The sequence below is a fragment of the Oryctolagus cuniculus genome, chromosome 17 (assembly GCF_051225735.1).
Source record: "Oryctolagus cuniculus isolate XC-2025 breed Fujian yellow rabbit chromosome 17, ASM5122573v1, whole genome shotgun sequence".
NCBI classification, from domain to species: domain Eukaryota; kingdom Metazoa; phylum Chordata; class Mammalia; order Lagomorpha; family Leporidae; genus Oryctolagus; species Oryctolagus cuniculus.
Genome location: NC_142883.1, coordinates 34,555,605 through 34,567,241, shown reverse-complemented (window position 1 = coordinate 34,567,241; position 11,637 = coordinate 34,555,605). Strand labels below are relative to the sequence as shown.

At 40.5% G+C, this 11,637-nt stretch overlaps 1 protein-coding gene across 6 annotated transcripts in view; it reads right to left on the bottom strand.

Moving 5' to 3' along the window:
- Window positions 1-466: 466 nt before the first annotated feature.
- GDPD1 (glycerophosphodiester phosphodiesterase domain containing 1) overlaps window positions 467-11,637 on the bottom strand; it is a 47,569-nt gene continuing 36,398 nt past the window's right edge. For 4 of the 6 annotated variants that reach the window (XM_089317300.1, XM_089317304.1, XM_089317301.1 and 1 more), the window contains exons 7-10: window positions 7,168-7,301; window positions 4,066-4,125; window positions 2,120-2,171; window positions 467-1,757 (exon numbers count right to left, since the gene is read on the bottom strand). In XM_089317300.1, the coding sequence (XP_089173426.1) occupies window positions 1,635-1,757; window positions 2,120-2,171; window positions 4,066-4,125; window positions 7,168-7,301 (369 nt within the window). In that variant the 3' untranslated portion in view covers window positions 467-1,634. The remainder of the gene's footprint in view (window positions 1,758-2,119; window positions 2,172-4,065; window positions 4,126-7,167; window positions 7,302-11,637) is intronic. The other 2 variants (XR_016223796.1, XM_070060990.2) reach the window with 2 other exon arrangements.

Below are 11,637 nucleotides of genomic sequence, written 5' to 3'. Positions count from 1 at the left end.
CGACCGGGACTAGAACCTGGGATGCCGGCACCACAGGCGGAGGATTAGCCTAGTGAGCAGCAGTGCCAGCCAAAACACCAATTTTCTAAACATCTTTACCGTTTTGGGTACCTTGCCCTCTATTAGTTGACACAAAGTATGTGCTTGTCCTGGGATATGACCTGCTATGAACTGTAACAAAGCAAAAGTTAGAGAAAAAAACAGGATTACATAATAAGACAATTTACGTGATCCCTAGCCACTGTAAGTTATCAGTGAAAGTGCACATGAATAAGAGATTGCCTGCCCAAATTGTTTTTTCAAGTGCCAAGGAGCAACTTCCCTACCATAAAACTATTTCCATATTTTATCTTGAGAGAAATCTCGTGTGCATTTACTCATGCCAACAATGTACCATCTCATTAAATTACATAAAAATCCATAAAAATATATCAGAATAGAGAGACTTATAACTATTAAAAAAAACTTTTGTTCTTTGAAAACTTTATTTTCATTTAAACAACAAAGCAAATAATATTTACATCATCCAGGACAGATGGGAGACTATGGTCGTCTTTTATAACTGTATAGCTGGCAAACTCCAAAAGAGAGCTGTAACCTAGGTACGAGACACTTATTACTCCAGATTACATTTACTTCCCAGTCCGAGATCACAGGAATTAGTCAAAAAGATTAAGACAGATTTACACCAAGTCACATCAGAAAGGCTGGGAAAGTGATGTCTAAACTTTGGGAAATTCTGTTTCTACTTAATACTCTGAGGAATGAATTCTTAAGGATCAGAAACAGGTGGTTCAAACCATAAGGATTAGAAATAATGATATGTATGTTTACATCAATTTAACACAATTACTAGGGTTCAAGATGGTATTTAAAGTCTAGATGTAGGCTCAGGCAGTTAATGCCAAAATTGGAAATCTTACACTTCTTTAGGGGAAACATAAAAATACGATGCTTTGTATCTTAGTTTACAATTGATAAGTACATTTTTACCATTAAAATAAAGACATGGTAGCATTGTTACACACCTGAAAAAGATTCCAAATAGAATGTTCCCATGACAACAGCAACTGAAAAATTTTATTCAGTCTACAGATTTTATTTCTGATCAAATAATGCTTTGTTATTTTGAGCCTGCCTCCTGTTAACAATGTATGACTGATTTCAAGCTTTTCTTCCACTGTATTTTTCCCCTTTAACTAAGATGTACCTAGAAATAATGAGACAATACAGAATCACTATAATGGCCTTCAATAATTTTTTTTTTACTAAAGTAGTTGATCTTATTCCAGTGAAGGCTAATGCCAAATTTATCCAATAGTCTTTGATTTCAGAATTACTTGTAATAGAATATTGCATCATATACAGAAATCTTGATCAATAATCTTTTACTTACATCTCATAACCAGTTATCTTTCTAAACAATTTACAAATGTAAAATATGCAATATTATTTAAAATAAATATACAATATATAGTTTCTACATTCTCATACAGGCTTAAAAATGAGGTAATAAAAACTTAACTGATTAAAACCTTTTACCCATTCTGGAAATGTCTTAGGGAAATGATGGTGAAACATTTTCTCTTAGGTCTTTTCACATTTTCTTTGAATGCTTCTGAGTACCTCTCTCTCTATGTTGAAAAAGTATGTAAAAAATCCTTAAGCTTTGTTGGATAGTCTGTCATCACTCCAGTTGCTCCCAAATCAAAAGCTCTCTTGTACTCATGTTCTTCATTTAACACCCAAACATAAACCTGAAAATTAGAAGCATGAGAAGTATGAGAAGTTAAGAGAAAATTATTTTTATAACATTTATCCACTATAATCCCAGTACACATAGAAATAATCTTTTTAAAGCTGGCATTTTAAGAAATCATTAAATTATTTTTTAAAAATTCTACTTTGCTGACTAAATACACTGTCCCACCTCTGTGACTCAGGGAAACATCAATGCTTTATTGCTAATGCGAGGGCACAACTAAAGGTCCTCATTCGTCAATCAATAAGGCAGCATCATCAGAGTCTGGGGCCAGACTTGGCTAAAAGTGCCTGTCCTCTCACTGTGTTAAACCAGTGAGCGCTGCAATTTCCTAAATGCAGTTCTCCAGAAACTCACTTGAATGCCTCGGGCTGTGAGGTGGTCAAACAAAGCTTTCCTCATTAGTAAGCTGGAAGAGAAAAGCAGGGGAAAAAAAGACTTGAATTAGTCTTTAGTCCTAACTTAGTCAAGTTTGAGTTCAGTAATTCCTAATCTAACCCCAAGGTTTCAATAATACAAACAATAAACTTGGGTAATAGTGGCTGCCACGAATGGATGGATTTTCATGCTCCTTGTACTGCTGGCTGCTGGCTGGGGGCTTCCTAGAACCTCATTTCTACTGCGTGCTGCCACTGGATCCTCGGGAGACCTGTTCTTACTGCAACAGCTTAGTGGAGAAGAGGTGTCCCGGCTCTCACTGCTGGAGCCATAATGAGAGTGAAAAAGCTGGGAAATATGTGCTCCTTACTTTCCAAGTTAAAATAAGGCAACAAATTGGAGCCAAGTCCTACACACATAGTTCAGTTGCAGAATTGACTAGTTTTTTGTAAGCTCTCTTAGAAATTTCATGCACATTAATTATGACATCTTGTGCCTAGGAAGAAAGCATTTTTTAATTCTAAATAACTGACTTCCAGGCCGGTGCCGTGGCTCACTTGGTTAATCCTCCACCTGGAGGATATTAACTCCATATGGCCGCAGGGTTCTAGTCCTGGTTGCTCCTCTTCCAGTCCAGCTCTCTGCTGTGGTCTGGGAGGGCAGTGGAGGATGGCCCGAGCACTTGGACCCCTGCATGGGAGACCAGGAAGAAGCACCTGGCTCCTGGCTTCGGACAGGCACAGTGCCGACTGTAGCGGCCATTTGGGGAGTGAACCACGGAAGGAAGAACTTTTTTTCTGTCTTTCTCTCTCACTGTCTATAACTCTGCCTATCAAACAAACAAACAAACAAACAAAAATAACTGACTTCCAAGAGGATTTTCAGAATGCAAATCACTTGAACAAAATGGGAACAAATGGTATGGGAAAAGTATAAAAGTTTTCTATTCTGTTACATGAATTAGAATGATTAAATAATAGCAAAAAGCCATGTATGTTAAACACCAATTAAAAATGGGTCCTTGGGGCCGGCACTGTGGCGTAGTGGGTAAAGCCTCTGCCTGCAGTGCCGGCATCCCATATAGGCACTGGTTCAAGTCCTGGCTGCTTCTGATCCAGCTCTCTGATGTGGCCTGTGAAAGCAGTAAAAGATGGCCCACGCGCTTGGGCCCCTGCACCCTCATGGGAGACCCAGAAGCAGCTCCTGGCTCCTGGCTTTGGATCAGCTCAGCTCTGGTTGTTGCGGAGTGAACCAGCAGATAGAAGACCTCTCTCTCTGCCTCTCCTTCTCTCTCTGTGTAACTCTGACTTTCAAATAAATAAATAAATCTTAAAAAAAAAAAAAAGCAGAATAAATTCTGTGACATGGAGAAAAGACAAATCTAATTTCCCAACACTCTTTGAAAGAGGAGCTAAATAACAAAAGACTGTGATTTATGACAATTATTCTGTGATTTTTAGCTAAAATCAGGCTCAATGTGTCTTAAAAATTAAGGCACATTTTCTTTAAATAGATAGATCTCCACCCTGTAGGTAAGACTTTCTTTCTGCTGGCAGGTCCTGATGCAGATTTTTCTAAGAAACATACCAGCATGTAATACACACTTTTACATACACTGTATTGCTAAACATACTTCTTTTTACCATGTTTCTGGCTGTGCTAGTGAAAATAGCAAATAAGTAGAAAGGAATTGCTGTCTATCCCAGTTCTGCTATAATGGGATAAGATAACCTCAAGTAAATTATTGAACTCTGTTAAAATTCTTCCTCAAGTTTTACGATTAGTGGTAGAGTCCTAAATGAATCATCATATCTATTTGCATGGTGGGTGCTCAACAAGTCCTTTTCACAAATTGCTCGTGGAGAAGCTTGCACTAAATTTTTGGTGTAGAATTAAGCAATAATGAAAAAAACGAAAATTCTTACACATCAGAAAGCCAGATGAAAAACTTCTGACTTCTGGACATGGTGTGTGGTTCTTTTAGCCTAAGGTAAAATAAAGTTTAGAGTACAAATTAGAAATACATGAATATTTTAGTGTGATAAAATAAAACAAGTCTAAAAATGAAAACTGTAGCTGCATTTAAAGATGTGCTCGATACTATTTGTAAGAAAACAAAAACAAAAAGTCTAGTTAGGTTCTCTGTCTCCACTGGTCTCAAGCTTTTTGCTAGCACTAGTCAAAGATTAAAAAAAGAAGAAGAAGAAAGAAAGAAAAAGAAAGAAGTTCTCATTTCAAAGAACTGGGCTCAGGTTTCCTTCCTTTCTTTCTCTTTCCTTTCTTTTTCCCTGTGAGACCTCTCTCCTGCTTTGTCTGCTATAATCTGGTATGCAGCAGATTTAAACATACACACTCTGTACTATGGATTAAAAGATACTTGGGGATAAGTGAGACTCTTAGGGCATGTTTTGCTTTCCTTTTCAATATTTGAAGACCTGGACGCTATCTGTCCTAATTATCTTTCCTACTAAAAAAGTGGATCTGACTTTTTCAGCCTATGTAGGCTAAGTATTTGAAGAATATAAATAGTTAGGTACCAGTTTAATCTGGTGAATTTAGCTAATGAAAGTAATTTTTTAACAGCCAAGAAGTGTTTTCTCTTGTTCTGTGTGAGAAGCGGCTACAATGACTATTAATGTATATGATTTAGAATAGAAAGGATAAACATTACTCATCAATAAGAAACTGAAATGTAAAACAGACATGAAACAGAAGCTGAGCATAAGAACACTGACCAAGGCTGGCGCCGCGGCTCACTAGGCTAATCCTCCGCCTAGCGGTGCCGGCACACCGGGTTCTAGTCCCGGTCGGGGCGCTGGATTCTGTCCCGGTTGCCCCTCTTCCAGGCCAGCTCTCTGCTGTGGCCCGGGAGTGCAGTGGAGGATGGCCCAGGTGCTTGGGCCCTGCACCCCATGGGAGACCAGGAAAAGCACCTGGCTCCTGGCTCCTGCCATCGGATCAGTGCGGTGCGCCGGCCGCAGCGCACCAGCCATGGCGGCCATTGGAGGGTGAACCAACGGCAAAGGAAGACCTTTCTCTCTGTCTCTCTCTCTCACTGTCCACTCTGCCTGTCAAAAAATAAAAAATAAATAAATAAATAAAAATAAAAAAAAAAAAAACACTGACCAAACTGTTTTCCTTACCAATATTTCTAACGACTGCTACACTGGTGTTCACTTGATTTTCTAAAGTTCTGTTTGGGGATGAAGTATGTTTCATGCAGTTGAAAACACACTGAAAATTCCAGCAGTTCCAAATTACTTTGTCATGACTCAGTTATTATTAGGAATCTTCAGGTAGAAATCACACTCTAAGCTGTAGGATTATTTATCTGAAAGGGTTACTCAGGCAGCGACAGAGAGATCTTCCATTTGCTGGTTCACACCCAGATGGCCGCAACAGCTCCTGCTGGGCCAGGCTGAAGCCAGGAGCCACGGGCTTCATCCAAGTCTCCCAAGTAGCTAACAGAGGCCCAAGCACTTGGGACATCTTCCATTGCTTTTCTCAGGTCATCAGCGGGGAGCTGGATCAGAAACACAGCAGCCAAGGCACAAACTGGAGACAATATGGGATGCCAATTTCACAAGCTTTACTTGCTATATCACAACACTGGCCCCAAAGCTAACTTTCTTTAATAATAATACTAATACAGATAATTTAACAATAAAAGCTATTAGTGAATGTTTACTGTTTGCCAGGCAGAGCTAAATGTTCTATGTATTTTTATTTTTCTAGCAAATTAGTGGGTAAAAAGCAAGGCTCTGCACCTAGTAGAGAAACCACGTAAATAAAGAGGTATCTTATATAAACTTTTTTTGCCTGCTGTTCTCCAGAGATTGTGGTGGTGGTGGCTTTTCTTTCTAAGTGCAAGTAATGCCACTGGTGAATTTGGAGTTTAATGGCATTTCAGCTGGGTATGGTCATCAGTGAAGGAGAATAAAGTGAGGGAAGTTGAAAGCAGTTGCTGTTTGATATCCGGGTTTAGGAATTATTAGGCAATTAGGATGGTGTTGTGGCATAGTGGATGAGGCCAACACCTGTAGTGCCAGTATCCCATATGGACACCAGTTCGGGTCCTGGCTGCTTGGCTTCTGATCCAGCTCTCTGCTGTGGCCTGGAAGGGAAGTGGAAGATGGCCCATGTCCTTGCGGCCCTGTGCCTGTGTCGGGGATCCAGAAGAGGGTCCTGGCTCCTGGCTTCAGATCAGCCCAGCTTTAGTTGTAGCAACCATTTGGAGTGAACCAGCAGATGGAAGTCCTCTTTCTCTGCCTCTGCCTCTCTGAAACTCTGCCTTTCAAATAAATTAATAAATCTTAAAAAAAAAAAATTAGACTTCTGTAGGCTTCTTTTTACCTGACTTCTGAGTCCACAGGCACAGGCACATAGTCACTCTCACTCAAGATGGGTCCAGATTAAGTATTTATAAACCTTTATTATTCATTTTAGAGAATATGTATTAATTATAGCAAAAGGCATTGCTAACATAGGTCAGGTAATGCAACACGGAAATAACTACAGACATCTGTTCTTCACCATTGATACTGTCTTAGTCTATTGTCTGTTACTGAAACAGAACACCTGAGGCCAGGTAATTTATCAAGAAAAGGAGTTCATCTGAGTCACAGTTCTGGAAGTCCAAGACCACAGCACTGGCTGCTTTGCTCAGCTTCTTGTGGGCCCTCATGATGGAAGGCAGAAAAGCAATGGGCCTGTGTAGAAAACAGGCATATATGTGAGAGAGGAAGCAACAAAAAGCCCAGGAAGCCAAGCTTGCTTTATAACAATTCACTCCCACAGTAGCTGATCCAGCCTTGGAAGAGCAAGAACTCACACTCCATGAGAAAGACATTAATCCCTCGTAATGACCTGATCACCTCTTAAAAAGGTCCTACTGGCTCCCAACAATGTTTATGCAGGAGACCAAGCTTCAGCATGAGTTTTTGGCAGGGACAAACCACGGCACCGATGATATGAATGCACCTCTTTCTTTTTCATTTATAACTGATTAATACAGAGTAATCACTTACTTCAGTATGATAGAAGGCATTGGGATTTCAAAAAATTGTTCTCGAATGGGCACAAAAGGCAAGAGGCCAGTGAAAAAAAGGCCAAGAATGAGCAGAACACGCTGTAGACTGAAGAGTATGGGGATATCTGAATTCTAAAAGACACAAACAATATTGTGTTACTTTACAACCTATTCAAATAAATGGAATTATTTTGTAACCCTCAAAATTTCTTGACTATTTTTTGACATCAATTACAAGCATTCTCAGTATTATGAATGTCCATTTACAAAGAGACTGTGCTCAGAAATAGCTAGTGTTCAACAAACAAGTAAACACCTGCCCACAATGTTATTCTTGTGATTCAAATTTCTCTATTCCCTTCTCACTATTTTTACAACACTACTTCTGTCTGTGGGTCATCGTACTCACTGCTAGAGTCTACACGTATCAAGAATCTAATGGAACAATATAAAGAGATGAATGTATGTATGAAATGTTCAGTAGTGTATCTTGTGTTTAAAAAACGTGATTATATAGCTACAGATATGAATATAGATATACTACACGAGTATAGATAGGAAGGGTCTTCAAAAAGTTAATGTAAAATGTGTATCATGAAAAAATTTGGGGAGTGAACCAGCAGATGGAAGACCTCTCTCTCTGTCTCTCCCTCTTTGTAACTCTGCCTTTCAAATAAAATCATTAAATCTTTAAAAAAGAAAAATTATGCAAAGATTTCAAAATTTTTTGAACCAAAATAAATTTATCTTTTGATTCCTTTTTCCACAAACTTTTTGAAGTACTCTTGTAGTAGCTACAGATATAAAAATCTATATCAGTGCTGTTACAATGATCACCTTTCAGCTATGTTATGAATTAGACATAAAATAAAAACAGGATTTTGTAAGCTAGTCTAGAAATCTAACCACCATTTTAAGTTTCTATTGGAAGATGTATTCAAGATTTCAAAACCTTTAAAATGCAACATTATATGCTAATTGTGGTAAAATCTACATAACAAAATTTGTCATCTTACCCATTTTTAAGCCTGCAATTTAGTGGAGTTAAGCATATTTCAAATTGTGCAACCCATCACCAGTATTTCTTTTATCTTGCGAAATTAGAACTCTATACCCATTAAACAACTCTCTATTCCTCTTCCCCCACTCCTCCTATACTTAAAAAAAATTAAAATTATGGTTACATTGAATTGTTCTATAGGAAGTAATATATTTTAAAAACTCAGGGAGGGTGAATAGTATAGTGGTTAAGATGCTGCTTGGGACACCCACATCCTGTGTGGGACTGCCTGGGTTTGAGTCCCCGCTCTATTCCCAACTCCAGCTTCCTGCTAATGCACACCCTAGGAGGTAACAGATGACAGCTCAGGTACTTGGGTCTCTACCACCCAAGTGGGAGATCCAAATAAAGTTCCAGCTCCTGGGTTTGACCTGGCCCAGCCCTGGTTATTGAAGAGATTTGGGGAGTGAACTAGATGGGAGACTTCTCTGTCTCTGCCTTTAAAATAAATTAAAAAATTTAGGGGGCCAGAACTATGGTGTAGTAGGTTAAGTCTCTGCCTTTGGCACTTGTATCCCATATGGGTGCCAGTTTGAGTCCTGGCTGCTCCACTTCTGATCCAGTTCCCTGCTAATAACCTGGGAAAGCAGCAGAAGATGGTCCAAGCCCTTGGGCCCCTGAACCCACGTGGGAGACCTGGAAGAAGCTCCTGACTCCTGGCTCCTGGCTTCAGATAGGCCCAACTCCAGCTGTTGTGGCCATTTGGGGAATAAAGTTTTGCATGGAAGACCTCTCTCTCTGTCTCTCCCTCTCTGTAACTCTGCCTCTCTAATAAATAAATAAATCTCTAAAACAAACCAAAAAAGTAAAAACAATTTAGAAATTATGCAAGATAAAGTTATTTACTAATTTTAGCTATATATTTATTTGAAAGGGAGAACAACAGAGAGAGACAAAGATCAATTTACTGCCAATTCACTTCCCAAATGACCAGGTCTGGGCCAGATGGAAGCCAGGATCCAGGAACTCCATCCTGGTCTCCCACATAGGGAGCAGGGACCCAAGTACTGGGGCCACCTTCCACTGCTTTCTAGCCATATAAGCAGAAACTCCAGCCAGCACTCTGTCATGGGATGCCAGCATTACAAGAAGCAGCTTAACTCACTGTGCCACAACACTGATGCCAGTAATTTATTCTAAATAATTATTTACTTCTTTATTTTAAAAAACAGATTAAATAAATATGAGGATTTATTTTTCACCCTTGTTCATGTAGTGCTTTATAATATTTGACTTATTTACACACAGGTGTTTCAGCTGTAACAATACACAAGTCCCTGAAAAATCCTTTTTACGTTAAGAATTGAGATTATCATTTATTTGAGAGGCAGAGAGAGACAGAAAGACAGAGAGCTCCCATCTGCTGGTTCACTCCTTAAACACCCACAATAGTCAAGACTGGGCCAGGCTGAACAAAGCCAGGAGCTAGGAACTCAATCCACATCCCCCTGGAGGGTGGCAGAAACCTAACCAACCACTTGAGCCATCACTTGCTGCCTCCCAGAGTGTGCATTAGCAGGAAGCTGGAATTGGAGGGGAGCTAGAACTCTAATCCAGACACCCAGAAATGGATGCAGGCATACTAACTGGTGTCTCAATTGTTAGGCCAAATCCTGCCCCCTGCTGAGGAATCCTGAGTTCTGCAAATTCATACACCAAAAGGGTAACAGAGTTTTTGGGGAAAGTAGGTTTAAGGGCTGTCCCTTAAAACATACATTACTTTGGAACCAGAGCTCTAAAAACAAAACATGCCAGGCTGCCAGTGGGGGAGGGGGAGAGGGCCATGCTGGCAAATGCTTAACTGGCTGTACCCCATCTAAATTTTTTAACTTTTTAAAATTATTTATTTATTTATTTATTTGAAAGACAGAGTTACAGAGAGGCAGAGGCAGAGAGAGAGAGAGAGAGAGCAAGAGTGAGTGATATTTTGCAACTGCTGGTTCACTCCTCAAATGGCCACCACAGCCAGAGCTGGGCTGATCCGAAGCCCAGTCGAGTTTCTTCCAGGTCCTCCATGCAGGTGCAGGGGCCACAGGACTTGGGCCATCTTCTACTGCTTTCCCAGGCCACAGCAGCAGCTGGATTGGATGTAGAGCAGCTGGGACTGCTATATGGGATATGTAGGATGCCAGCACCACAGGTGGATTCTTACCTACTACGCCACAGCACTGGTCCCTGCACCTCTAACTTTAAATTAGAATAGTTGGACTGAGACCCAGGCTTTACTGTGTTTTTTAAACTGTTCAGGTAATTCTAATACACTACAAAGAGTGCCAATGAATACAAAGTCACTAAGTGAGAACAAGTACCTCATGTTTTCCCACCACCGCTGTGTGCCCTGCTTCCTTTCATTTTTTATATTTTGAGTTTCTAGCACCTGAGAATTAAAGGACTAATGTAAAATTCCTTTGTATCATTTAGTTATATGGTATGGGGTAATAAGAATGACAAATATGATTGAGACATTTCTTCCTGTGATGTTTGAAAACTGCTGGAGTCAGTGCTGTCGCATAGCAGGTTAAGCTGCTGCCTGCCATGCTGGCATCCCATATGGGCACTGGTTTGAGTCCTGGCTGCTCCACCTCCAATCTAGCTTCCTGCTAATGTACCTGGGAAAGCAGCAGAGGATGCGCCGAGTGCTTGGGCCCCTGAACCCCTGCAGGAGACCTCAAGGAGACTCCAGGCTTCTGGCTTCTGCCTGGCACAGCCCTGGCCGTTGTGGCCAGCTGGAAAGTAAACCAGCAGGTGGAAAATCTCTCTCACTCTCTGTAACTTTGCCTTTCAAATAAATAAAAATAAATTAAAAAAAAAAAAAAACTTGCTGCTGAGGCTGGCGCCACGGCTCAATAGGCTAATCCTCCGCCTGTGGAGCCGGCACTCCGGGTTCTAGTCCCAGTCAGGGTGCCGGATTCTGTCCCGGTTGCTCCTCTTCCAGGCCAACTCTCTGCTGTGGCCCGGGAGTGCAGTGGAGGATGGTCCAAGTCCTTGGGCCCTGCACCTGCATGGGAGACCAGGAGAAGCACCTGGCTCCTGGCTTTGGATCAGCGCAGTGTGCCGGCCACAGCGGCCATTGGGAGGTGAACCAACAGAAAAGGAAGACCTTTCTCTCTCTCTCTCTCTCTCACTGTCCACTCTGCCTGTCAAAAAAAACTTTTAATTAAATAATTTTTAAAAACCTTGCTACTGAATGGTTTTTGGAGTTTTCATATTCTAAAATGAAAATCAGTGGCTTCTGGAAAAATATGTAAATCCAGGTAAGAGTTCTATGCCTATGGACCAAAAGTGAGGTTTTTATTTTGAAACAGTTTGACTAACAGGAAGTTGCAAAAATAACTTGAGTTCTGTCCATCTTGATGTAACAAACTGCAGTTGTGTCAAATCCAGAAACTGAGGCTGGCACACTACTAT